The sequence below is a fragment of the Drosophila bipectinata genome, chromosome XR (assembly GCF_030179905.1).
Source record: "Drosophila bipectinata strain 14024-0381.07 chromosome XR, DbipHiC1v2, whole genome shotgun sequence".
NCBI lineage: Eukaryota > Metazoa > Arthropoda > Insecta > Diptera > Drosophilidae > Drosophila > Drosophila bipectinata.
In genome coordinates this window covers 19,595,416-19,623,128 of record NC_091735.1, presented here as the reverse complement: position 1 = coordinate 19,623,128, position 27,713 = coordinate 19,595,416, and the positions used below count along the sequence as shown (strand labels likewise).

The window sequence follows — 27,713 nt, the reverse complement described above, 5'->3', positions numbered from 1 at the left end:
CAGGCACACCAAAAAAAACAACAACAATAAACGCACCACACTAATAAAAAATAAAACATATTTCTTTTTTTTTTTTTTTAAATATTTGTTTATTTTTTGTAGATTATTCTTATTATTTTTGGGTGTATTTTTTTTTTGTTATGCTTTTATTTTTATTTCTTTATGTTCCCCGACGCTGCTGGCAATTTCCTTATGTGGCGCGCACGCACACACTCTTACACACACACACACACTCGCACACACAAGACACTCTGCAGCTTCTTTGCCTTTCGTAATTGCTGCTGCTTCTTCTTCTTCTTGTTCACTCTTAAAGGTTGCAGCGAAGAAAGAGTAAAAGAGACAAGCAGAAATAAGACAATCCAACAATCAAAAAAAAAAAAGGCAACAACGCGACAATTTTTAAATGCTAACAGTGCGAAAAGTGCAACAACAACAAAAACAACTATAGCCAATAAAATAAAAAACAAAAAAAAACCATTAATTTCATTTCCATTTCTTTCACGTTTTTTCTTTTTTTTTTTGTTGTTTTTTGTTGCCGCCGCCGCCGTTTTTTATTCGCTGCTGCTGCTGGTGCTGCTTTTACTTTGGTAGTTGTTGCTTTTCGCCTTGCGGCAGTAAACAAAAATTAACTAACCAAATTATTTAATCATTTATTATTATTTTTGTAATGCCTGCCACCGCTTTTTTTTTTGTTGGTTTCTTTTCGTTTCCTTTTGGGGGGACGCACTTTTTTTTTCTTCCTTTTTACACTTTTCGCTTTTTTCCTTTCGCTCTCCGCGAATCACAGCAAAAAAAAAAAAATTACGCGACACTTGTGTGGCCCAAACGCGTTAAGGTTGCAATTTTTATTACGTTAATGTACCACGCACACGTCCGACTAATTGGGGGCCCAAACATCCAAACATTAGGCACCTTATTTTAATTGTGTGCGCTGTGTTTTTCTGATTCTCTGTTTCTATCTCGCTTTCGACCTAGTGGTGCGCGAGTGGCGATTGCACCTATCGATACTTGTGCTCTTATCGTTATCGAAATGATACTAACAAATATCAAGCAAGCCAAGCTTTCTTAAAAACAACTTTAAAATTAAAAGTTCAATTTAAAGTATGTTTCATCAGTTATTTAGTTTATACATTTTTTAATTTGATTGTATTTGGCAGCTCACTTCCATTTCATGCCTTACGATTTTTCAAAGAATCGATATTTGGTTGCAATAGTTTTGGCCCGAGTCACCCTGTGCCACATACAAAAGTGAAAATTTTTAAAATTTAAATACTATTAATGCAATAAAATATAAAAAATAAGGTACTTTATAAGAAATTATGCAATAAACTGATATTTTATTTAAAATTTTGGCTAAAACTAATTTGAAAAATTGATGTCAGGGATGGAACTTTTAAAAAGTTCCAACTGAAACACTTAAGCTTAAACTTAACTTAAGTGTAAAGCGTCACCTTACGACATGTTATTTTAATATTTAATTTAATACTTTTTTATGCTGTGTCCGAGTTTTGTTAGATTTTCTCACTTTACTGCAAATTCCCATTCTGGCTAGCATAGCATATTGCATATATTTGTACTTTTACACATTTTTCAACATTTTCGGTTTTTCAACACGTATTTTTTTTCAAATTTAAATATCAGTTTAGTTATCATACAGAATACGCGATCGTGTCGTGCATAGACCGCCAGCCCACCTGTGTGCGTGTACGAGGGAGCTGTGTGTGTGTGAGTGGTGCTTGCGCAAAAGAAACGTCAAACGGCCAAAAACGACAAATAACAAAAAAAAGAAAAGACGAAGAGTAGAGACGGAGAAACGCTCGAGAAAAAGATTGTGGCAACGTTTGTTTTCTTGTATTTTTGTTTTTGTGGCCGTCGAGTGAATTTCGCGCTCGCGTTAAAATCAATCAAGCTTTTTGGCGATTAACAGTTAACCGACGGCTGGCTACGAGTGTAAACAATACAAGAAGTGCCCCCCCGTGCACCCTCCCTTCACGTTCGAGTCAATCACAATCACAATCACAATCGCAATCGCACGCCTCCTCTGTCAACGCCACCACCGACACCCACCGCCACCACCACTGCCATCTCTCGCGTGCGTCTACAAGTCTGATTTGTAGAATTGGAATTGCCTTTCTTATCAGCGGATTCTCCGATCCGCAGGCTTCCCCAACCTTGAGGGGTTAACCTCATTGAGATTAGTGGGCCCCGCCACCGCCGCAGACGGCCGAACACTCTAATCATCAATGGCGGAGGCCATGTCCACACCAGAAGTATCGCCGTCACCGTCTTGTGCGACTTTCCTCGTCAGCGAGAAGAATCTTCTACAGGGACTCGACAAACTAAGGAACGAGGAGAAGCTCACCGATGTCACACTCATCGTCGAGGATCATAGGTTTAAGGTATTGATCCCGAAACTATTTAAGATAGTTTGCAGGGCTATTCAAGACCCACATACCAAGTTTCAGTCTATTTTCTTTTAAGACAACCGAGTTATAGCGATATCTTTAAGATTAAGGCTTCCTACTGTTATGAAACATATTCTTAACCTGTTCTAATACCTTAAACTACCCACATACTAAATTTCAATTCATATAGCTTGAAGAATCCCAAGTTATATTAGGCTTTTATTGGTTCAAAATAGGATAGTTTATTTAGGATAGTTTGTAGGGATATTTAAGACCCACATACCAAGTTTCAGGCTATTTCCTTTTGAAACAACAGAGTTATAAACGTTTAAAGTCTATGTAGTTGTAATATAAGGTTAAGGTTTATATAAGGTTATCTATAAGGAAATAAGATTAATTTCAATGAATTTTGCTTAAAGAATCCCAAGTTATATTAGGTGTTATATTATATGATTATATATTCCATATAAAGGCTGTTATCAAAGCCACAAAGCAAACAAAAAATTTCACTTTCAAAATGCCAAAAAAACAAAAACAAATACCTATTGTTTCTACGCCAAATGTGGTCAACTATTTTTTTTTACCCATTTACATAAAATATATATGTATTAGATATATACATATATATATAGCTTTAAAGCTTTGCCAAATAAATCGTGTGTGTCAAATAATTATCATGAATTATCATCCAAAGGGTTAATTAAGCGATACTTTCTCTTATTTCGAAGGCTATTTAGCCTAGAATGCAAAAATAACCAACCGGTTTGTTTGTTTACTTTTCAACCAGAAATCTTTAAAAAAAAATTACAAAAAATCCCCCTAAAAGCTGCCTTAAATATTAATCTTTTTTTGTGTAATTTCTCAGAAATTTATGGTATTCAAGATGAATGAATGAATGTATGATTCATAGTGAAACTTATTTTTGAAAAAAAATAAACAATAAAAATTGTAAAATTCCAATGAATCATAAAAATCATAAAATTATAATATTATCTAATAATAGGTTTGAAAATGTGGTGTTAAATAAAGAGGTTTTTTTATGAAAAATTTAATTAAAAGTAGGGTCTTTTCAAAACTTAAATATGCATAAAATGAACAAATATATGGATATGAAAATTTATATGTACATATATTAAAAAATATAAGGATATGGAAATTTATATGGATATGAAAATGTATATGTATATTAAAAAAATAAGGATATGAAAATTTATATGGATATGAAAATTTATATGTATATTAAAAAATATAAGGATATGAGAATTTATATGGATATGAAAATTTATATGTATATTAGAAAATATAAGGATATGAGAATTTATATGGATATTAAAAAATATAAGGATATGAAAATTTATTTGGATATTAAGAAATATAAGGATATAAAAATTTATATGGATATGAAAATTTATATGTACATATATAAAAAAATATAAGGATATACAAAATTTATATGTATGTATCTATGTATGTATGTATTAATCTATAAGGTTTTAATATTTTAATATTAATATTAGCCTCTCTATTTCTTATAAAAGACTCTGTAAATCTCAATCTCAAATATTCATCTCTTGCAGGCCCATCGCGTTGTTTTGGCTGCCAGCAGTGACTACTTCTGCGCCATGTTCGCCGACTGTGCCATGATCGAATCACGCCAGGAGGAGATCAATCTCTATGGCATCACTGCCCGCGCCATGAGCGCCATACTGGACTTTATATATACATCGTCATTGGACCTAAATGCCGACAACATTGAGGAGATCCTCGCGGCGTCCACACACTTTCAGGTGCGTGAAGTGATCGAACGCTGTACCAGCTTCCTGGACAAGAAGATCGAGATGGATAGCTGCCTGGCCATTGCTGGTATGGCCGATATATATGGACAGATGGCCCTCTCCCGACGTGCCTATCGCTTCATATGCGCCAATTTCGAGGACTTTGCCGGCACGTCCGACTTTAAGGAAATGAAAAAGGATCAGCTGAGCTTCATCCTGTCGAGCAACTATCCCATGGATATAACTGAACAGGAATTGGTACGGCTGGTCTGCAGCTATTGTCTCGATAAGCAGATGGAGGAGAACGATATGAGGGATCTGTTGCGTCTCATAAACTGGTCGCACATCAGCTACAAAGCCGTCAACGAGCTGCGTCACATCGACTGCTCGCTGGAGGAGGGAAAGCGCCTGCAGCTGCCGACTGACTTGTACAATCGAATCAAGCAAGAGTATATGGACACTATGCTCAAGAGCGATGTGTCCCTGGAGGACCAGGCAGCCCTGGAACGGGGACCCACCAATATGCGGGGCATGGAACTGAGCCTGTTGAAGATCGGAGGCTTCGAGTGGAAGGGTCTAACCAATGTGATAATGTGCTTTTCCCCTTCAAAGATGAAGTGGTACGAACTGACGTCTATACCGCACATCGATCAGTGTAAGCCTTTTATTTTCACATTTGGTTTTTTTGCTAATTTTCATTTTATGCTTAAGTCTAGTTTAGTTTTTAGGTTCTGGGTTCTATATGGTTTGGTTCCTTTTTTAATTAAACTTAATTCATTCATTCATTCATTAATTGTTTGTTTTAATAATTCATCTAAAAATCATCTATGTTTACTTTATAAATTTATCAAAACTAATGTTAATTTCAGCTTCACTAAGTAATTCCTTCGCAAAAAGTGTTCATTTATCAAAGTAGCTCACTTTTGGGGTTCATTTTGATGTTCATTTCAGCTTTACACAGAAATTCATTTAAAATAAGTGTTCATTTATCAAATTAGTTCATTCTTTGGCGTTCATTCTACAAGCTAGCTCACTTATAGTGTTCATTTTTAAGCTTATTTTGGTCTCACCAAGTAATTCATTTAAAATAAGTGTTCATTTATGAAAGGAGTACATTTAATGGTGTTCATTCTTTAAACAAGTTTACTTTTGGTGTTCATTTCAGCTTCACCAAGTAGTTCATTCTAAATGAAAGTTCATTTATCAATGAAATATCAGTAGTTCATTCTTTGGTGTTCATTCCTAAAACTACTTAGCTTTTGGAGGTCATTTTAATGTTCATTTCAGCTTCAATAAGTGATTCATTTAAAATAAGTGTTCATTTAGTTTAAAGTAGTTGATTATTTGGTGTTCAGGTGTTCATTCTTAAAACTATGTGTGTGTGTTCATTTAAGGCCTTACTAACCCTACAGCTAAATTGTTAGCTTAAAACTAAAATTAGCAAAAAAACGTATAAGAACTTGCACTATTGTCTAAAATTTAGTCATCTTTCAATTATTAGGCAACTTCGGAACGGCAGTACTAAACAATGAACTCTATATCGTGGGCGGATCCTATGATGTGTGCCTCAAGGAGTACATCCATCCCTTTGGCTTCTGCTATTGCCCTCTGAGAGATGCCTGGGTATCCATAGCGCCCATCCAAGTGGATCGCTGCCGTTTCTCATTGAATGCGGTGGGCAAAAAGCATCTGTATGCCGTGGGCGGGATTATGGAGCACGATGATTTCTCCGAGGAGACAATGCGCCGAATCTCGAATGTGGAACGCTACGATATTACACAAAATTCATGGACCTTCATGCCCAGGTTGCAGGAGAATCGCAGCCAGCACGCTGGCGTTGTTGTCGGTAAAAAACTCTATATATCGGGTGGCATCTACCTGGCGAACATCCTGGACAGCATGTGGTGTTTGGACACCACAACCGAGACCTGGCATCAGCTAGCATCGATGCCGACACCCTGCTGTGATCACGTCCTGGTGGCGATCGATAATCGGATCTATGCCTGCGGCGGTTGGCGCGAAAGTGTGACCGAGTCCCGGGTCCTTGTCCAGCACATCTATGCGTATGACATTGAGACGAATGTCTGGAGCCGGGAGACCCAAATACCGGCACCGAAATTCTATTCCGGCGTTACTGTGATGCGACGCACCATATTCTTTGTGGGCGGCCTGGACTCCACCGAATCGATAGACCGGGCCAGCTCCGAGACCATGGCGTACGATCTCGATAGCAAGACCTGGTGGCACCGCAAGGACTCCTGGGACACCCCCAACGACGTCTGGGAGTCTACCTGTGCCACCATCTATGTTCCCATATGTAATAACTCGTAGGGGACGGGGTCTTTGTTCTGAACTCCGTCTCTCTCCACTACCATGTATCTCTCTCTTCAACTATCAACTATCGAATTTATCGATTCTCATCTTTTATTATCGAAAAAATTGAAACACCCCGATCGATTTTTGATCGTGCGTGTGTGTAAGTGTAACTATAGGAAGACGATTAGAAATATTTTTAAAAATCATTTTCTAGTGTAGCCTACAAGAGAGATTACGTGTTGGACGACTGTACAGTGAATACGAAATAAATGTGCCAAGCACGGCCACAAACTGTTTTAGAATAAAAACTTACCTCTAGAAGTTAAATAGATCGAAATGTGTATTTTAATTAAATAAATTTTACAAAATCGAAGTATTGTTGGTCTGAATTAGCAACTGATTTTTAATTGCTGTTACCAGTTGGGAATTGTAGTGGAAAACATTTAGTTCAGAAACAAGGTTATTATAAAATTTAATATTTCTGATATTTAAAAAAAATATATTAAAATTTCCATCGAACTTTTGGGAAAAAGGTGCTTTCCTTTAATATAATAATTCAAAAGATAAAGGTTTTATAAAAAAAATAATAACTATTATAATTTTGGAGGATAGTTTTCGAAAAATTGGGCGTTTTTCCTTCAAGTTGTTTTTATAGATTATAAAATATTTATAGATTAATAATATAATTTAGAAATATTCATAGATGATTTTAAAGATCACATACTCCTTTAAACTATTAGTTTATTATTATTTCGAAGTTGTGTGTTCTCATAGTAGAGTACTTGGTTTTGAAAAAAAGTAGAGTATAGTAGAGTACTTTAAAAAAATGTATTTTTTAATAAAACAAAGCCCCAAACAATTTAAATTAAGGACTGAAATTTAAAGGTTTAATTTTTCCCCATTTAGAATGCTTATTTAGGTTCGTATGGACTAAAGATCTACGATTTTGTCCGTATGTCCGTGTGTCTGTTGAAATTTTTCCACGTGGAACTAATCTCTAAAACTACATCTCATAAGAAACTGAAATATAAAGTTTTAGTTGGGGTTTCCGTATTATTAGGGGTATTAGAGGCTTATTTAAAATGGATTTTCTATAGACTATAGATTTAATATACTACTTATTTGGGTAGTATCTCCAAAAATTATTACTCCAAGCGACTATAAGCTTTTAAAATTAAGAGATCTGTTATTCAAAGACCAAGGTTTAGAAGTAGTGTTACCAAACTTCTTAAATATTCTAGAATATATCTATTCTAGATATATCTAGATTCTAGAAACATTCAAAAGCATATAGTTTTCAATCAATGGCAGTTTATTCATCAAACAATTTTTTAACTTTTTGAATGCAAATTATCAGTGGCAGTTTATTTCTGTATTTTTTTTTTAGCAACCACAAAATGATTATTTTTTTACGAAAAAAAAGGAAAGAAAAGGACAATAAATGAAAATCGTTGCTTTCGATGGTTTTTATATTTTTTTGGTCTACTCCTTGTCAGCTTCCTCGGACAGATAATATATAGATTATATGCGATTTTTAATTAATACATATAGTACAGTTTCTAAAGCCTAAATTGTAGTTATCTTTAAAGTTAACTTATTTGTGATAAAACAGAAGAAACACTCGGACGAAAACTTTTAAACTTAAATACACAAAAAGAGCGAAAAATTTAATGTTTTTTGTTTGCTTTTTTTTTTTTTGCTTAAAACGAATAATCGCTGAAGAAAAATTTAAAATTAAAGAAAAAAAAAACGTAGAGAGTGCTGTTTATAATATATGTCTAAAGATAGAATTATAAATTTATGGATAACACATTACGGATTACAGAGGATTACATTTTAGGATATACGGACTACAGATTAAAGTTTTCAAGATCCTACAGCCTAAAATCCAGCCAAGATAACGCCAACCACTACGCATTGGAGTGGGGCTGGATCACCACCCATCCATCGTTCTCCACCGAATCGGTTGTGCCCCCTAACACCGCTCCACCGACGCTCTCCTCCAGCTGGTGTGGTTGCTGATGCTGATGCGGATGCGAATGCGGATGAGGATGTAGATGCAAGTGCGTCGGCTGTGGCTGGTGGGGATGCGGATGCGGATGCTGAAGCTGATGGGGAGCATGTGGGTTAGGGGCCGGAAGTGGATGTCCCGGTTGGTGGGGGTGCGGATGCGGATGATGGCCGTGCTGGAGTTGCTGGGCGGCGGGCAGCTTCTGCCACTGCTGTTGCAGGTTATTGAAGAGACTTTGCAGGTCCTCCTGTAAAATATTTTTTAATTAATAATTTAATTATATATTTTCTTGGAATTTTGTATTTATAGTACAATTTTAAAGGATACTATGAAGTTGATAGCTTGAAGTTGATCCAAATCGAAGCTATAACAAGAAAGGTAAGCTAACAAGGATATAGGGTATAAAAATAGGTATAGGACATACCCTCTGCATGGGTATTAAAAGGGCAAAGGAAATAAAACTGGGTTCCTATCCCAAAAAAAAATCTTTAACCTTTTCTAAGAATTCTACAATTTGTATAGGTTTAATAAATTTGAAATATAACGTCGAAGAAAGAACCTTTAAATTTGAAATAAAAACATACAATTATAATATTTGAATGCTTAAATTGGCAGAATAAGTACCGGGTATCACTGGGATATCAGGGATAAGATTCTAAGATTCTAAAGAAAGACCTTTAGGATTAAAATAAAAAAATTTAACTATCAAGTAGCCTTACTTAACCAAAATAGGCCGGATAAGTACCGGATATCACATCTAAAAACTAGAATACTCGTCTAAAAAAAATAACTCCAAATTGAACAAAAAACCTCCCTAGAGTAGTAGCTCCAGTACTAGGTGTTACCCCTTTCCCATTCCTTTCCTCAGACCAGTTCTCACCTTATGATTAATTTTGCGCAGCAGCTCCTGCTTCTGCTCCCGCTCGGCTCGATCCATCTGTACGATGAGCTTCTCCTTAAAGTCCTGCGCATAGTACAGATTGGTGTCGACGCTCAGGTACTCCTTGGCCATGTGCCGATGCTCCCGGTATATGGTCTGAGACTCGGGATTATTTGGTATCGGTGGTTCGGGCTGTAGTTCCGGGTCGAGGATCTCCGCCAGCGACTGGGCAGTTCCGTCGTTCTCGTCCTCGTCCGCATCGGACCCAGATACGTCCAGTGAATTGATAATCGCATCCTGATGCTGATCCTGATGCACATCCTCGGCATGACTCAGTAGGCCGTTGTTTAGATGGCTGACATTATTGTTGATGTTGTTGTTGTTGTTGGTTAGATCCGTAGTGGTCATGATGACCGGCTTGGTGTCCGTCACCGTGAGTCTTTCGCGTCCATCGCTCTTAGCTGCAAAATAAAATGTGCCCTCTATTAAAACTCTTCTGGTTAAACTTTAAATTATACTAAAAATTAAGAGAATCTCTTAGCTGTAAATGTTTGTATTTTTTAAATCCAGAAAACAAATATTTACAAGAAGCCCGCCTATTTCAGGATCCCAAGTGTGTGCCTAAATTAGTTCCACATAAAATGTGGAATTTTTTTTTGCCAACTAATCCAAACAATTTGGTTTTCGAAATTCCCGAAAAATCACACACTTTTCACTTTCACACAAAAATTGTTCTATTTTTATTGAAATAAGGGAAAAGTTTTAAATTAAACTATAGAAAAATTAAAAAAAAAAAAACATTTAAATAGATTCAGATTCTCGTTGATTAAACTTCTTAAATGTATAAAGAAATAAATTGAAATAAAATATTAAAGAAATACAATACAAATCTTTGATTTAAAAAAAAACCTTATTGTCTCTTTTGTATGAATTTTAGTTTTTAATTTCTGGTTTATTCAAATAGTAATTATTTTATAGTTTATTCAAATAGTGATTAATATTATAAAATTAGTTAAACCGTAATTAATATTATTTTGGATTCAAAATATTCGTATATTGTTTAAAAAAAAGTCAAGTAAGAAGCTATTTTAATGCATTTTAAAGAACGGTATAGGAGAAGGGTTTCATATAAATTTTAATACCCTTAAATTGCTTTTTAATTCTATAATTATTTTAATAAAATATACATCTTTTTTAAAACTTGATCTAAAGGCCATAAATAAAATAGTTTAAAGGATTGATTGAATAGTATAAAAGTAATATTGAACACTTCTTTGAACTAATATTTAATATTACTTTGAAACTATATCGTTATAAAAATAAAATACAGACTAAATATTAAAACCTACTATATATGATCCAACAACTGTGCAGATCGTTGGTCTGTTTAGTGTTAATCAGGGCCCTGGTATCGCACATTTTCTCAAAGAACTTGGTTCGATTGCCGGATCGAACTACAATGTCTAGACTTGAATTCAATTGAATTGGATTTGTTTTTTAGGATTGCCAGACACCACCACTGGCTAGATCATTTTTTTTTTTTTGTTAGCGAATCAAGGGAGAGCATTAAATGCCTTTCACGAACACCGAGAGAAACGAAAATCCTTCACATTGTTTTTAGGTTTTTAGGGGGGAATATCACTCTCCGAATTTTCCTGATGTTTTTCTTTTGTGGGATGACGTGTTTTTGCAATTTGATTGCTGATTTTTCACTTTTATTTTTCTTAACTTTTCTTAGATAGCGAAAACCCAAAAAACAAAACTAGAAAATAATAATTTTGATTTAAGGATATATTAGAGATAAGAGTGTCTGTTGAAGTGTCGCGTTGGTAGCATCCGTCCGCCCAGATTCCGTCCGGAACATTTCGGTGAGAAACTCAATAACGCACGGCTCTCGGAGGCAGACTGACTCGCCCATCGGGGATGGCGAGGCGATTCCCCGATTCCCCAGCCACACACAGTCATACTGGTAGTGGCCCCCACATAGACACACATCTGTTGTAGAGCCACAAATCCATATCCACACATCGCATCTAGCATCTAGCATCCGCCGCCAAAAAGCAAACAAACTCTCGCCGGGGATTGCCTTCTAAATGCCTCGCAGACGTGGCAAGATCGAATGGTCTATTCGAGGGTTTGGCAGGGGGCTGCAGGCCCAAGAAGGGGGCAGCAAAAAAGGGGGCAGGAGGAGATGGGGTAGCAGGGAAGCACCTGATGACGCGGCCAAAAAATCTGTGGCATCATTCCCAGTGCCGGCGGGGCGGAAAACGCCCAACAGATTTTTCTTTTTGGTCATGGCTTTGTGGGTAAAGTGGTTTCTTTGTCTTTTGGCTAATATCAAAAAAATAAATTTGTTGGCCTTAAAAAAACGAAATATTAAGAATCTGGTAATTTAAATTTAAATTAAAACAGGAGTTGTAAAATAACTAATATTTCATAATTCCATTCCACACATAACAAATATTTAAAAACGTTTAAATAACAGGAAAAATAAACAGAAATTTTAATATTAAATATTAGGAATAGTTTATTTACAAAAACAATAAAATAAACTAAGTATTAAAATTAGGATAATTAAAAGAAAAAGAAGTTTTTTTTTAAATAATTTCTAGCTTTAAGATAACTTAAAAATACTACATTTTGTTTTAGAATATTTGAAAAATGTTAAAATTGATAAAATCCATCAAAAAAAATAAGAATAGGAAATATTTTCACAAGCGATTTAAAACACCCAGTAACTCTTAAAAGAGTATCTTATAAAAATTCGCAGAATCTGATCAAATTAAAAAATAAATAAATAAATCATTTAATGGCCATAATTTAGAGGAGACACCTATTTTAGCAACACCTTTGAAATGGAATGGTTTCCCGGAAAATGATGAACAGAAAAAGCGGCAAAGAACACTGACTATTAGTCACCCTCTAAAGACCTTTCAAGGGAACACTTTCCATGGAGATTTCCCCATAGAGATACAAATATATATACGGATATAGATATATGTATAGATATATAGGGTTTTTATACAACCACCCACCCAGCTCCATGACGAACCAACAGCCAATTGCGGGAAGAATCATTCAAATTCAAATTGAAACTCATTGCGAGGCGATGCGATGCGATGAACATTGATCGAAAAATCGATGATTAATCCATTTGGCATTTTTTTGCAATTGGGAAATCTCGCAGATCGGATCGGAAAAATCTAAGGGGTATACTAAGGGGTGTTCAAACAGAAAAACAAGAAAACCAAATATATTTAAATCGCTAGTTGATTGTTGATGCATTTACTATTTTACACATTTTTCAAAAGAGTACTACAAGATCTATAATATATATTACCACTAAATAGTCTATATATTATACAGAAGATATAGTTTATGGTATATAGAATATAGTAGGGGAGGTGGTGATCGGAGGGGGCTATGTCTCTGTAAGTCTCTGACAACCCGAAAAGTCAAATCAGATTTTACCACTCGACTTCTCCCACTAAATATACAAATCGTTTTTCGTACATGTATCTATATAAAGATATATATCTCTGATCTCTACATATATTATACACACAGTGTGTATTATTTTGTTTGTGTATTTGAGAGACGAAATCAAAATAAAAGTGAGATTATTGCCGGGTGAGTCATGTTTTTTTGGTCAGAGGCATCTCGGCATCGTCATGTGTGCTTTCCCCCCGTCTCCTTTTTCTTTTTTTTTTTTGTCTTTCAACCAGACCCCCCTTTTTTTTTAAAGAGAGGTGTTGTTGTTGTTTATGCTCTAGAAGGCAGCAGCGACGGAGCATGCCTTTGGCTATAAATCTGTCCCGAAATTGCCAGGCTAGCTAACAAATTACAAATTATTTAATTGTGCAGCGAAATTTTGTGCAACTATTTGGCGCTGATACCCTGGGAAAATTAAGCCGCTTTGAAGGGGGTATATTAGGTCATTAGGTCATAGAGGGTCAACAAATATGAGGGATGTCTTTGATGTGAGATCTTTGATTCTGAAAAGAACCCCATTTTATTTTATTAAATTATTACTTTACTTAATTAAATAATAATTTAAATAATTATTTATAAAAATATAGAATTAATTATCGTCTAAATCGTTTTCATGTTGACTTTTTAAAAAATGGAAATTAAATTACTTGAAAAAAGTTTACCAGAACTATCAGTAAAGGTTAAGTCTTGTATTCGACTCCCAATTAATTTTTTATAAACAATTTTTAATTTTCATCTATATATTAAATTCATATTTTTGTTATACAAGTTCCAGCTCTTAGGAAATATGATATAGTTATTGAAAGAAAAACAATTCTGATGACTCATTAGGAGCAGTTTATTTTTTTTTTCGTTTCGTTTGGTGCATATCAATAATCTCAATATGAGTAACAATATTTAAATGGTTTAAGAAATAAAATTATGGAGACTAATTTAAAATTAAAAAAAAAACTAATTTTTTGATAGTCTATGTTTAGGTTAAAGTTATATGTACTTTAATTCCATTTTAAGTTATACTAATATGTTTATCTATAAATTTAATAAATCTCAAAATATATAATAATTGTTGAGTATTTAAAAAAGACATTGTTTAAGCTTAAAATAATTTTGAATTGAAGCTAAACTTTTGAAAAAAGATCTTAAATAGGGATTAAGGATTCTTAAGGATTAATTTAAAATTTTTAAAGTAAAATATATGTGTAAAAAAATAGATATACTCTCATATATATTTTTTTAGAGCTTAAATTTTAAAAAAATATATTTTTGATACGAATATTTAATAAAAAAATAAAAAAAATATGGAAACCATCGAAAAAACTGAAACGTTATTTTGTGCCCCAAGAACCAGGGTTTAAATATGCCATCTGCTAACCTCTATCCCAAACTATTTATACCCAAGTCGAAGACTGAAGGATCGCAGCTAAATGTCCGCTGATCCGAATGAGCGCACTAAATATTTATAATTTATGCAGCCGCACCGCCAGAGACATTGACAATTGAATAATGTTCAAAAAGATTCCTAGTGCATTATGCATTATATATTGTAGAGAAAACTATACACTATATGAAAACACCGCGTTGGCTAATTAACAAAACATTGAGTACAGTGCAGTGCAGTCCCCCAGCTAGACAGAGATGGGCTATGCTGCCCAGGAAAGAGACGGCACTAGCATTGTTTACACACAACAAAATGCGTCACCTTTGTGGCTGAGACGACGACGAGCGGGCCGAGAGCCAAATGGTTAAGACGGCGAAAACGGCGGAAAAAAAGGCCAAAGAGCCAACAGCTGTCGTGCCACAGAAGATGACACAATGCGTCAAGTAAGAGTGCTCTATATGTTATATATAAAAGAAGTAGACTATAGTCGACTAGGATATACCCTGTTAGAGGTATATAAATATAAGGATTCTGCTTTTTTTTAGTTAGGGATTTTTTACATTCAAATGTATATTAAACAAGATTTATATCTTATATGAAAAATTTAATTAGTTGTTTTATTAAAAAATATTAATCTACAAATATTATACTAATATTACCTATTTATTGGAATAATTTGAAACACATTTAATATTAAAGTAAAATATTTCATGAATAATTGTGTACATTTTGTATAAAGAACTATGGGCCTAAAATATACAGAAACCAAATATATTTAAATAACACAATATAATATAAAACAAAAAAGTTAACTAGTTAACTAACAAAATTTTTAAAAAATACGATACGATCGATTTTTTGGAAACAATTTTTGCAAGCTTGGGTTTAAACAGCATATTTCAATCGTTAAAATGGGAGATAAGAAGACTACTTTGTCATTGAAATCACCTAAGAAATACTTTTCATTTGGGGCAAGAGAAAAAAATATTATTATAATTAAAAATATAATAATAAACTTCTTGTTGCTGTTCGATTATCGCTAATCTCTAATAACCTTTGACTTTCCATCCGGACGCTTTCTCTTTGTGGAATATTTTTGGGGTTCTCTATATGTGTGGGTATTCGCCAATTCCTTATCAGAAACTCTAAAGCTCAAGGCCGGGGATGGCTTTAAAAAGCCGGATCTTCAAGACTCGCAGCATCAGTTGAAATATTTCTAGTGATTTCTTTAGAAGCAAGTTTCTTTCAATCAAAATAATACAAGATGATCTTCCCAGTGGTCCTTATTTCTGCGTGTTTCCTAATTTCTGCCTCCCTGGGATCTGAAGAAGTAATAGCCGTTTTGAGTGTTTCTTTATTTTAAAAATTAATTGAAATTAAATATCCACAGTCCTGCTATCTCTCGGAGGAGCAAGAGGACCAGTGTGCTTCCGTGTGCTATCCTATCGTCAAGCCACTACTTCGATATTTTGAGAAAAGTAACGAGAAAGATGTGCAGCTCCTAAAGTGCAAGACAGACTACTCGGAACTTCAGAAACGATATTCCGAGTTGGGACTGGAAAAATATGACCAGATATCAAAATGCCAACAAGATTATTCGGACTTGGTCAGAAGGCATTTCGAGTTGCAGGACGAGGGTCAGAAAAAAAATTCTGAGATATTAAAGTTCAAAACGGATCATTCGGACTTGGAGAGAAGGCATTCGGAAGTGCTAAATAAACTTAAAGATAGTGAAGTCAAATATGAGCAGATGATTAATCAAAAAAATGGGGAAATCGACCTGCTAAAAAATCAAATTAGTGACCTAAAGAAAACAAATGAACTTGCAACGTTGACAAATCAGTTCCGCGAAAACATCGATAAGTTGGGAGAAATAGTAAAGAATGGAGCAAATACTGTAAATACTGATAATACTGTAAATAAAACAAAAGTAAATACTGGAGGGGTCCCTACAACTCCACTGCCTAGTATTAGTAATCCGATTACACCGAAAACAGAAATCATAGGTAAGTTAGCAGAATCCAGTCATTTGAAAAATAAAACATCGACTTTTTTCAGATCTTCCAGATCCTTGTCCACGAAACCAAACGGAATACAAAGTCCTTCACGAAATCCAACTTCCAGGCTCAGACCCGTTTAAAGTGGTTTGTTGTTCATATACGGATATTGGACCTGGCTGGGTGGTTTTTTATGGTAGATATGGCCACTCACAAAAATTTAATCGCTCGTTTGAGGATTATGAACGTGGATTTGGAGATGTCGGCACGAGGTGGGGAGATGAGCACTTTATTGGCCTCAAACGATGGCACCTTCTATCGAATGGAAAGCCTTTTGATATGATTATAAATACCAAAGGAATAGTCGGTAAAAGATGCGACAACATTGTTTTGGGCAACCAAAGCGAAGGATATATGCTAAAAAATATTGGCAATTGTACTGGAATTCACAACTCGTGGTTAAGCCTTAAGCAGGGCTCCAAATTTTCCACCTTCGATCGGGATGAGGATGGAGTTCCTGATCGGAATTTGGCGAAGGAGGGCGGCTTTGGCTGGTGGTTCGATCCTAGTATGAGTGATACCAGGTGTGTATTATTATGTTATAATATCCGATTACATCCGATGTTTGCGATATATGTATGTATATCCGGTTTTAACTGCAAGGGTATATCAACTTCGGCTCCGCCCGAAATTAGCTTTCCTTTCTTCTTTTAATTATATTTCTTCATTGCTGGATAGATTGTTCACAAGTACAAATGGACGAATAAGAATTTTGATCCGAAGAACAAATTGAAGAAACAACCCGCCTTTTAAAACGGACTTTGGACAAGGAAAAATTTTCAGAAAATATATAGATTATAAATATGCACTAAAATGTAAATATTTTATTTTAAAAATAAAAAAAAGACGATACTCGTACTATTTCGAATAAAATTGCCAAATAAAATATGTAAAAATTAATCCAAAAATTATAGTTTTCACTGGAAAAAGCTTGAAAAGGTCGGAAAACACTACAACATTTAAAATTTCAGATATTTCAGGATCAGTCGCAAAAGAGTCCTGTAGAACTTTGGCAAAGGAGAGGAGTATGTATCCTTGTACTCAAAAATTCAAATTCCACAGTCCACGTTTTAGATTCTAAATCAACAAAATAAGGAAATTAGGAAGGCTACTAAAAGATCAAGCTGGATCAATTAGCGAAGCTTTTGGCCAAGTTGGTAAAAATAATATTGAATGGAAATTCGCTATAAAATTAAACACAGAAAGTGGAGGTAACTACTGAAGAAGTCCTAGCAACTCCACTGCCCCATTTTTATAATCAGACAAAGCCGAAAACAGAAGCCAAAGGTAAAATCGGTAGAATAAAACTATTTTCAAAATTAAATATCGTATTTCTCAGCTCTTCCAGATCAATATCCACGGCACTATGGTGACATCCTCCAAGAAATCCAACTTCTTACTCCAAAGATAATCTTATAAAAGTATTAATTCGAAGAAAGAACTAAAATCAACAGCGGTTTTTCAATTAACTTTGGAAAATGAAAGATTATTAGAAAATATACTGAATATACAAATATACAAAAATATTTATTCTTGAGATTCGAAATGTAATCCTATAAATATTCAAATATTAAATAAATTTTCCGATAAAATTATAAATTTTTGTTAATTTATAAATGGAATTTCTGAAATTTCAGTATCATTCAGGACCCAAGTTGAGGGAAACACGATCACTACTACCTGTATATTCATAAATATGTAGACTATACAGATGCCCCTAAATCTCCTAACTAGACCTCGGCGAACTCAGCTAAGTCCTAAGTTTTTTTTAAATATAAAATATTGTATAATTATTTTCTCGAAGATCCAAGAGTGTTTAATGACAAAATCAAATAAAAGAGACCAGTTTCATATATTCTTTTGTTAACAAAAAAAAGTGGCATTAAATTAAATATAAAAATTAGATCGAAATAACTCACCATGTGTACTGCTGCTGCTGCTTTCGCTGCGACTCAGATCGAAGCCATTCTATCAAGGATACAGAGGACATCAATAATATAGAAGCCATCGAGATAAATAAAAAGACTAACCTCCATTACGTCGAGTGAGAGTTCCGGTAGCGGTGTGTGTGCCATACGGATCATACCGTTCCGGATCGTCTCCAGCCGCTGGGTGGCCTCGGCCGAGGAGGTGAGATTGAAGCTATCGTTCCGACTCTCGTTGCTCTCCTCCTCGGGAATGGCGTCCCAGCGATTGCTGCTCATATAGAATACCGGTGGATTATTGTCAAGGTGGCCCGAATTGGTCGGCGTGACGTCCGATGATGTTGTTGATGAGGTATTTTCGGTCATTGAGCTAGTTGTCGTCGTTGTTGCAGTTCCGATGCCTGCTATTGCTTTCGCGTTCACATTGGCGTTCGTCGCCGATGTGGGTGTTAACTGGGTGGTGGACAGACTCAGTTCGTCGTCCTCCTCCAGCGAACTGAGGCTGTCCGGCTGGGCGGCCACCGTGCCGTCGCTATCTTTGGTGACAATCTGAAGAAAATAGAATAATAAAATTAAGTAAGTTGAGTACGTTTTTTTTTTAAATTAATTAATAATAATTAATTTTTATTAATTATGAGAACTCTAGGGAGATAATAAACTCTCATCAAGGGGTATTTTAATTTTAAAAACAGAATTAGGTAATTTATCTCAAATGAATTAAAAACAAAACATGATTAAAAATAAAATTGATGTTTTAAATTCTACCTGGAAGTTTTAAAAATCTATTTAAGAAGTATTTAACTCATTAGTAAACATGTGTATATAGCTTTGTTAGGTTTAGAACATTTTCTTGTACAAAAAAAGTATTTTTGAATTATAAGCCAATTATAGCCATAAGTATATTTTAAAGAATTACAAATTAAATTCTTAAATTAAATCTTGGATTTTGATTTAAAAACAAGAAAAAATGTGAGAAATTAAAAAATTCTGAAATTCTCTCAATCGTACAATTCTTTTTTAGCCTGTAACTTTATACACCATTTTTTAGCAGGTTGAAGAATAAATAAAATAAATTTTAATATTCCCGAATCATTTTGATTTATAATTCCAAAATAATGAATGTTATAGTTCTTGTTAAGGAGAAATGTTTTAAATAAATATATATGTAAATATGAGTATTTGTATAAAATATAATCTTTAAATTATAATCCAAACCAGGAAGACTAGTTTTCAAGTCTAACCAAGCTATTATTTTTTTTATTTACACCCTAAAATTGTATATATATGTACGTATACTATATATTTTTATATTAAATTATTCAATCTATTATGATCCCTTAAAACTTTCTAGAAATTATAGAACACTTTTATTTTCTTTTTAAATTTCATTCAACTTAATTTTATAAATACCTTTAATTTCAATCTAAAATATTAAACAATTGCATAGGAACCATCATATTTTGAGAAGAAATTATTTTTTTTAATATACAGATAGAAATAATTTTGTAGAAAAAAATGGTTAACGTGGGACTGCTAAAAGGGTCAGTTTTAGAGGATAAGGGGAATGTTAAAGGTTATATAGTAGCCATGTGAGGATATATACATTAAGGAAACAAATAAATAAATAATATCCCTAAGATATATATGTATATATTTTAATGGATAAACATTTTGTTAGAGAACATAATACATATAAGAGTTTTAATAAGAATAAGAATCAGCCTCAAAAAGAAACCTAAATGCCTCTAAACTTTAAATTATATATTCAAACAAGACTAAAAATATGTAAAAAAATTTAGTAAACAATTTTGATTACAATTAAAGTTTCTTTCAAAAAAGGTAAATAAAATCCACTAAAACACTCAAGAAAACACAAACACCCAAGTCACACTCACCTGTTGATTAACAAACGTGTACTCCAAGGGCTTCTCCGCCCCCGTATAGTCCTTGACGATCTCGTGCATGACGCCCACGATGTACTGCATCGAAGGCCGGTCCTCGGGCGCTGTCTTCCAACAGGCTGTCATCAGGTTCTCGATGCGTTTGGGGCAGGTGGTCAGCAAGGGCGGCCGTTCACCTATTTAGTAACAATACAAAAATATATATATATATATAATAGACAGATAAAAAAGTAACTATCAGCAAGTCATACCCTTGTAGATTTTCCACTGAATGGTGTAGGCGTTGTCGATGCCCTTGAAGGGCTGCTTTCGGGACAGAACCTCCCACAGTACGATCGCCCAGCTGAAAATGTCGCACTTCTCAGTGTACTTCGATCCTTCAAAGACCTGAAATATAGGATGTACTAGCTTTCTATTGTAGTGTAAGCTTTGATACAAACCTCTGGTGCCATCCAGGCAGCACTTCCACGATTGTTCGTCATCATGGTGGACTTGTCGGCGACGGTGCCAAAGTCACAGATCTTCAGGTTTCGTCCCTTGTTGGTGAGCAGAAGATTCAGTGGCTTAACATCACGATGGATCAGCGGCTTTGGTGTCATGGCATGCAAATAGGCCAGTCCCTAGAAAAGTCAAGAGAAAATATGAATAAATCGGACACGGAATGGTGTTAATATATAAGCCCACCTCGGCACACTGACGCGCCCAGCTCATGGCATGCGCCAGCGAGTAGGCCGGCTTCACCTTCCCGTGCAGGAAATTGTGCAGTGATCCGCCCTCGGCATACTCCATTATCAAATAGGTGGACTGCTGGTAAGAGGAGATGCCGTGCAGGGCAATGATGTTGACGTGCTTGACCCGCGACAGCTGCTTCACCTCCTTTTCGATGTCCTTTTGCTCGGCGCTGGCGAAGAACTCCTTGACTGCCACCAGCTTGTCTCGCCAGATAGCCTTGCAGACGACTCCGTAGGACCCATGACCGACTTTCTGTGTGTGAAAGGTATAGGAGGTAAGAAATATTTGTATTATGAAGGTTCCTAGGAGGTCTGTCTTGCTGGGAAAGGTAGTATTTTTCTAGTAATTTTAAATAATAGGATAATAATTAGGAACAATATCTATGAGAAATTAAACCGAAAGGCATCTAATCTTCACAATTTAAGTTATGTTGGATTTAAAAAGATAGAAATGATCTTAAAAAGCCCTTAAGTCTAAGAATTTTAGTTTGTAAACTATATTACAGGCATTAGCAGGCAACTAAGTCTGGCCTAGGGCCCAGCACCTAACCAGACCCTCAAGACGACCCCTTGAATGCGCACCTCTTCGAATCTTATCTCGTTAAAGTCAACGTAGGTTGCCTGCAGAGCGTCCAGCGATGCGGTGGCCATCTCCTGGCGGCAGCTGCCTCCGCTCTCCCAATCCGGCGACCCTTCTGCGTTCCTCCTTTCCTAAGAACGGCTTGTGGACAAGTTGAGCGGCCAAGGAGACAAGGAACTGTTGGTAGGTGGTAGGTGGATGATGGCGTGGTTCTGTATCGACCAGCAGCGACGGCGGTGATATGCTGGTGGCAGCGGCGGGCGAATGGCGATGGAAAAAAAAGATTGATATATTCGCTGCGCAGAGGACGGAGGAGGGCGGCCAAGACGTGGGGGCGGAACGGTGGAATAGCGGGGCTATCGAGGAGCGGGAATTGGAGGTGGAGGTGAAGGAGACGGAGACGCTGGCGACGACGACGGCGAAGGCGGAGGAGGATTGGATTCCACTGACGATATCCGGATGCACGGGATGCGCGGTGTCCACCGCTGGGCATCTGTCGGACGGTCCTCAACTGTTGCCGGTGTGGATCAGCATGGGAACAGCATGCACTCGATTCGTTGCGTTCTTCTCCGGGCAGCGAATTTCTCAATAATTAATTCTAGGGTTGTTGATAATATATCAAAATATCAATATATCGATATTCTTTGTATGAAAAGGATGCAAATATATCGAAAATACGATAGTTTCTCAAGAGGTCTACGGTTTGTGTCTTTGATATACAAACTAAGTGAAAAATAGTTAACAAAATTATTAAATAAATTAATATTTTATGGTAATTAAATATTTCTGTTTAGATGAAGTATTTGGAATATCAATACAATATTTTTTAAAATATTTGGTGGTCGTTATTTTAGCTTTGCAGTGTGACCAGTTAGGACGATTGCCGAAAATACCAACCGTTTATTGTTTCTAACTAAAAAAGAATCTTAAAAATAGTAAAATGTTCGCGTTATAATCAATTTTAAACTTATAATAAACTAATCTAGTTTAAATCACTATTTAATTAGACTAAAAAATATGTAAAGTCGTTAGCGTTTTAAGCGCCATCTTACGTTATAATTTTTCGTGAAAGCTTGCATGGTTAGACTCCAGATGGCGCCACTTCCAAAGATAATTTTCTTTTAAAAACCTAATTTTAACATAAAACTTAATAATGATTGAGATGGCCTATGAAGTGGAGGAGCGGCGAGGATAACTTTTAAAATTTCAAAGAGCTCCTGGAATTCCACAACCAAATTTTCGGCAGAGCCAGCCAATCTATTAACGGCTTCCGCATTAAATACCAAACTCGTTTTCCGGTTGAAGATGGCGGCTTTATTACTTCCGGCCACTCTGCGTACAAAAAATCCTTCAATTCATAAATTTTCTTTTTATTAATTTTCACTTACGAGTCCACCAAATATTCATGGTTTTCAATAATAATCCCTCGCCAAATATATCTTTTCTTTGTTTTTCTACAAAATCTCCGCAAGAAATCAGATTCTTGCCAAAGAATCTGAAAATATTTATAGCACTTCCACCTCCAGACATAATTATAATTTTATAGTTTAATTTTATTTACAAAGAATTTGATTGGATACGTTGTCTAAAACCGAATATATTGAAATTTGTAGTTTAAGAGCTTAAGGCGACTGAGCTGAATATTTACACTATTTCTTTGAAAGAAAAAGCAAAGCTGAAAATTGTATTTTATTTATCGATAAAGGTTTTTAAAAAGTATTAGGAGGCTAACAAAAAAGTTGGAAACTTTAAAATAAAAGAAAGTCATTCGTTCCACTTTGATATCTTTGAAATACAAAGACTTAAAGGGAAAAAGATATGGCTAGCACAACTACTAGTAGTATATATACTTCTTACACTTTTAATTAAAATCCTCTGGGTACATATAGTGTAGCTCTCTTACACATTTAGTAAGCCACTTAATTTTCCAACACTTTAATCTTCTAAAAAAAAATATTCTATTTCCACAATCGAGTAGGCTGGGGATTCAAAGTGACTTGTAATTTTTGCTGTTTGGGGAAAGAGTTGGAGAAAAGGCCTTATACCTCAATTTTATTTGTTTCGCTAATGTTGTCCGGTTTCTTTGTGATAAAACCCCGAAAAGCGTAAAAATATATGTATTTTATTTTCTTTTTTTTATCTAGAAAGTGCAGGATAAGCTTCTACTAAAAGCATCGCTAAGCATCGTCCTCGAAATTATTATTACAGGACTCGCGGTGGTCGAAATTCTGGGCAGCTGGTGGAAAAAAATAATAGTGATTAGTCCGAAATAGTAACATTAGGTCTTGCCTTGAGAATTCCGTCAGATTTGTCTACGATTTAAATTGAGATTCCGGTTACCCCCATTCGGTTTCAATTCTCAACGTTATATCGTTTAGTCAGTCTTCCCGTAATTTTTTTACAAATTGTTTGTGCCCCGACGAATATTGTTCTTTATAAAAAAGTGGCCGTAAGTTTAATAAAATAATAAAATATGAAAGCTTAGTCCTCATTCGTTGAGTCATCTCCGCCACATGCTCGGACTTCTTAAATGTTTTCACCTCTCTCCAAAAACAGAATCTATTAGCCATGCAGCAGCTTAACTGGGCCCCCAACCCCCAACGTCGTGGTTCTTTTCAAAATTATCATTATCATCAGCAGTTTCATCAACAGAACAGGGACCAGGTTCCAGCTTGGGTTACCACGAATAGGGCTCCCATCGACCAGCAAAAAGCGCCGCCCCCTTCTGAGCCTGATCCTGAAATCGAAAAACTTATATCGGTCGCCGCTGCAGCTTTGGAGGAAGAACTCAAACAAATATTATCCAATGAACATTTACATGTAAGTAGAGAGAGATCTTTTAGATAAATCCATCAGGTTTTTGGTTCTTTCTTTATTCTCTTATGGAATTTTTATTAAATTTTATATCAAAAAATACTGGCAGTTACCAGATGGCGTAAAGGAATTGGAATTCATTGGACCTCCCATGGAGCCGACACCCGAGGAGCGAGCCGAGCAGGAAGTGCTCGCCAAGATCCGTCGGGACAGGGACGATCTCGAGCGCCAGGCCTCGGAGAAACAGCAGACCCAGCCGCCGCTCAAGCAGCCCCATAATCAGAAGTATATTCATAGGCGGCCATATCATCATCGGATCCGACCCCATATGTCCTTCTACCAGACGCATAGCCTGATGTCAACTACCTACTATCATTATCCCTCGGCCGCTCAGGTCTTGACTGTGCCGATGCAGGATCAAACTTCTACTCAAACTCACTATCTGCGCCATCAGGCCTATTACAACCTGAATGACGAGCTGGAATGTGCCAGGATGCAGGCGGATCTCGAGCAGGTCCAGCCGGGTCAGATGATATCCTACCAGGAGGGTCCCGACAACGAGGTCCACCACATACGCGCAATGCCAAGGACATGGCCGTACTTCAGTTTACCACAGACCTCCGTAAAGTGGAAACCGCTGGGGGAAACCGAACAAATCTGGGATCCCTTAGGACCCAACCGACGAGGCAATGATCCTAGTAATTTAAGCCGTAAGTATAAATAATGAACATAAAGTTATATTAGTTTCTTTAAAAATAAGTAGTCCTGAGTCTTTTCTCCCATTTCTTAAAAAAATAAGTCTTAAAATTATTATTTATTTTTTTAAAACTAATTTTAAAGCACTACCATATCCTGGCTTCGAGAATGGGGAACTTCAGGTCGAACGGGACGAGAGGGGCAAACCAATACCGGACACTATAGCCACCACGGGCAAGAAATCCCTTTCCACCAGAGCCCGGAAGCTCATGGGCGAAGATGTAATCGTAGTTCCGCATACGGACTATCCCACTCCGCAACCCATGTCTGACCCGGAAATCGAGCTAAAGGAAGCCTTGCACTTTGTGGGTGAGTTTTTGGGGATATTATTTTTATTAAGGATATTTTAGTGGCAGAATTTTTGGTTTTAAATACATAATTATTTAAAAAATATAATACTTAATATATAATTTAGTTTTTAGTTTGATTTAGTAATGTTATATATTTTAAAAGATTTTTTAAATTTAAGGAAAAGTTTGGTTGGTTTTTAATAAAAATAATAAATAGTTATTAATTGTTACATACTAGTAACTAGTTACTAGTACTTCATTAAAGGTAGTAGCTACTATAATAATAAACACCCTTCACCTCCCCCCTTAAAGCCTTCTCTGATACCCCCATAACTTGCCGCATGGCCCAACTAACTGTGACCAATGGAGCTACCGGAGATGGATATTACGTCCTGCCGGCCAATCCCTCGGAACAGACCAAGACTGCCTTGGAGGCCATTAAACGACACAAGATGAACCAGACCCGGTATGCTCCGAATACCACTTACTGGCATCTCCTCCGCCAGCAGGAGCACATTCGTTCCTCAGATCAGCAGACTGCCTCTGATTCTGGCTCGGAATCGGATTCGCGATCAGAAACTGGCTCTGCAACAGGATCCATTTTTGAATCGTCTAGAGAATCGGCTCAAGAATCAGCTGTAGAGTCGACATTAGTGTTTGCAAGAGACATTCCAGATTATGGATTTGGGTTTGAATTTCGCATAGAATCTGCCAACGGATCTGGTTTGGAATCCGTTTTTCAATCTTCTCGAGAATCTACTTTAGAATCTGCCCACTATTATGCTCAAGAATTGGTTTCAATATCTGCTGGGGAATCGACTTCAAAATGTGCTGAAGAATCTATTCCAGTATCTGGTCGCAAATTGTTTAACTATTACGCTAAAGAATTTGTTCCAAGATGTGCGTCAGTACCTGCTCGGGAATCACTTGATTCTTATGGTCAAGAATATGAATATCCACCTCCTCGTGAATCGGCTCACGATTCTCCAAAAATTTCTCCAATATCTACTTGGAAATCCGCGCCACTATCTGCTTACTCTGGACAAGAATTTGTTCCCAAATCTGCTGGGCAACCAGCTCTTATATTTGCACCGAAATCTAGTGCCACTTATAATCAAAAATTTCCTTCCAATTATGCTAGGGAACCAACTCTAATATCTGCCCTGAAATCTAGTCCCACTTATGATCGAGACTTTCCTTCTATATTTTCCAGTGCTCCGCTACCTGCTAAAAAATTAGATCTAGGAGCTTGGGTGTCTGCCAAATCTTATGAGCAAGAATTTCCTTCGATACTTGCTGGGGAATCTGCTCCAATATCTGCTCGGAAATCTCATCGAAAATCTGCTCCAGTGTCTGCTCAAGGATCTATTATGAAATATCCAAGAGAGTCCGGCTTAGACTCTGCAATCGATGCGGCTTGGGCATCTGCTTTGGCATTTACTCAAGGATCTAAAGGATCTGGTAAAGAAAATAATAATCTTTTGAAAACAATACTAGGATATGGGATATCCAATGAATCGGCTAAGAATATTACATCATCAGGATCTGCCACAGAATCGGGATCCGATTCAAAAGCAAAGAAAGGCCAAGCTAAAGACCAAACTAAGAACAAGGCTCAATTCGAGGCTTTAGCCAAAGCTCAGCCCAAGTCTAATAGCAAAAATAAAGCCAAAGCTGGGGGAAAAAACAAGGACATAACTTCCCAGCCGAATAGCGCACAAGAATCAAAAATTGTCGGATCAATCATTGAGGGGGCCCTCGATATTGCAGGAAAAAAAATGTTGCCACATCATCGACCGAACCAAGATGATCGTGTCCTCAACAAAGCTGACTTTGAAGCCTTTTGAAGTCCATACGATTTTATAACATCCTTATTTTTCTGTATATTTATACGATAACTGTAGGATGTTATTAATATTTTCGAAAATGTTAAAGTTAGGCGACTGATTAGAAGGGTTCTTAATAAAAATTTTAAGGAAAATACTCAAATTTGTGTCATAATCGATCTAGCAGTCATTGAAGGTATTACGTTAAAGAACAGCTTTCGAATTGTAGAAGTTAAAGACATCATATTTGGAGTAATATGGGGGAAAAATACATTTTCAAAGGGTTTTAAAGAGAACATGAAGGAAAAACAAAAAAAAAATATTTTTATTTTAAATTTAAGGACAGAATGATAGGAAAATTAAGGTATTCCATTCAAAAATCGAATCAAAATCGGAGAAGGTATGTATGTAGATCGTTATGAGAAGAAGATTGGAAAGCAATATGGGCTATATGGGGGAAAGCTTATTTTTTAGAGGTTCCATCCGGAAAAATTGACAAAAAATTCTAAAATATTTTGTTTCTAGATTTATCATGTAAAATGATAGGGAATTAATCTAAAAATTTTTTAAGGTATT

At 35.9% G+C, this 27,713-nt stretch overlaps 4 protein-coding genes across 13 annotated transcripts in view; 2 read left to right on the top strand and 2 right to left on the bottom strand.

The window, feature by feature from the left end:
• Positions 1 to 978, bottom strand: part of RhoGAP19D (Rho GTPase activating protein at 19D) — a 56,560-nt gene extending 55,582 nt beyond the window's left edge. Inside the window, exon 1 of one of the 5 annotated variants that reach the window (XM_070276362.1) lies at positions 635 to 978. The gene's annotated coding sequence lies outside the window, so the exon portion shown is untranslated. The remainder of the gene's footprint in view (positions 1 to 634) is intronic. The other 4 variants (XM_043212915.2, XM_070276363.1, XM_043212916.2 and 1 more) reach the window with 4 other exon arrangements.
• Positions 979 to 1,600: 622 nt separating this feature from the next.
• On the top strand, positions 1,601 to 6,875 carry LOC108131876 (kelch-like protein 9). 2 transcript variants are annotated; one of them, XM_070276282.1, is made up of 3 exons: positions 1,601 to 2,399; positions 3,983 to 4,835; positions 5,664 to 6,875. In XM_070276282.1, the coding sequence occupies exons 1-3, from the start codon at positions 2,244 to 2,246 to the stop codon at positions 6,509 to 6,511; spliced, it is 1,857 nt and encodes a 618-aa protein (XP_070132383.1). In that variant the 5' UTR covers positions 1,601 to 2,243; the 3' UTR covers positions 6,512 to 6,875. The 2 variants fall into 2 exon arrangements, with proteins under 2 accessions (XP_070132383.1, XP_017106453.2); XM_017250964.3 differs by having other exon boundaries at positions 1,606 to 2,399; positions 5,682 to 6,874.
• A 1,072-nt stretch (positions 6,876 to 7,947) lies between these two features.
• Positions 7,948 to 23,093, bottom strand: Tak1 (TGF-beta activated kinase 1). Of its 3 annotated transcripts, XM_017250944.3 has the most exons (10): positions 22,840 to 23,093; positions 22,504 to 22,783; positions 20,825 to 21,124; positions 20,581 to 20,760; positions 20,392 to 20,527; positions 20,135 to 20,316; positions 18,345 to 18,788; positions 18,234 to 18,282; positions 9,388 to 9,848; positions 7,948 to 8,754 (listed from the first exon to the last, which is right to left on the bottom strand). In XM_017250944.3, exons 2-10 carry the CDS (start codon positions 22,528 to 22,530, stop codon positions 8,407 to 8,409), a joined length of 2,127 nt encoding a protein of 708 aa, XP_017106433.2. In that variant the 5' UTR covers positions 22,531 to 22,783; positions 22,840 to 23,093; the 3' UTR covers positions 7,948 to 8,406. The 3 variants fall into 3 exon arrangements, with proteins under 3 accessions (XP_017106433.2, XP_070139161.1, XP_017106441.2); XM_070283060.1 differs by lacking the exons at positions 22,504 to 22,783; positions 22,840 to 23,093 and adding an exon at positions 21,454 to 21,595; XM_017250952.3 differs by lacking the exons at positions 18,234 to 18,282; positions 18,345 to 18,788; positions 20,135 to 20,316; ... (3 more) ...; positions 22,504 to 22,783; positions 22,840 to 23,093 and adding an exon at positions 10,737 to 11,114.
• A 408-nt stretch (positions 23,094 to 23,501) lies between these two features.
• LOC138925558 (platelet binding protein GspB-like) lies at positions 23,502 to 27,245 on the top strand. Of its 3 annotated transcripts, none has more exons than XM_070276323.1 (5): positions 23,502 to 23,900; positions 24,104 to 24,271; positions 24,375 to 24,975; positions 25,106 to 25,330; positions 25,624 to 27,245. In XM_070276323.1, exons 3-5 carry the CDS (start codon positions 24,417 to 24,419, stop codon positions 27,156 to 27,158), a joined length of 2,319 nt encoding a protein of 772 aa, XP_070132424.1. In that variant the 5' UTR covers positions 23,502 to 23,900; positions 24,104 to 24,271; positions 24,375 to 24,416; the 3' UTR covers positions 27,159 to 27,245. The 3 variants fall into 3 exon arrangements, with proteins under 3 accessions (XP_070132424.1, XP_070132423.1, XP_070132425.1); XM_070276322.1 differs by having other exon boundaries at positions 23,504 to 23,900; positions 24,008 to 24,271; XM_070276324.1 differs by having other exon boundaries at positions 23,522 to 23,900; positions 24,008 to 24,271; positions 26,525 to 26,698.
• Positions 27,246 to 27,713: the final 468 nt, after the last annotated feature.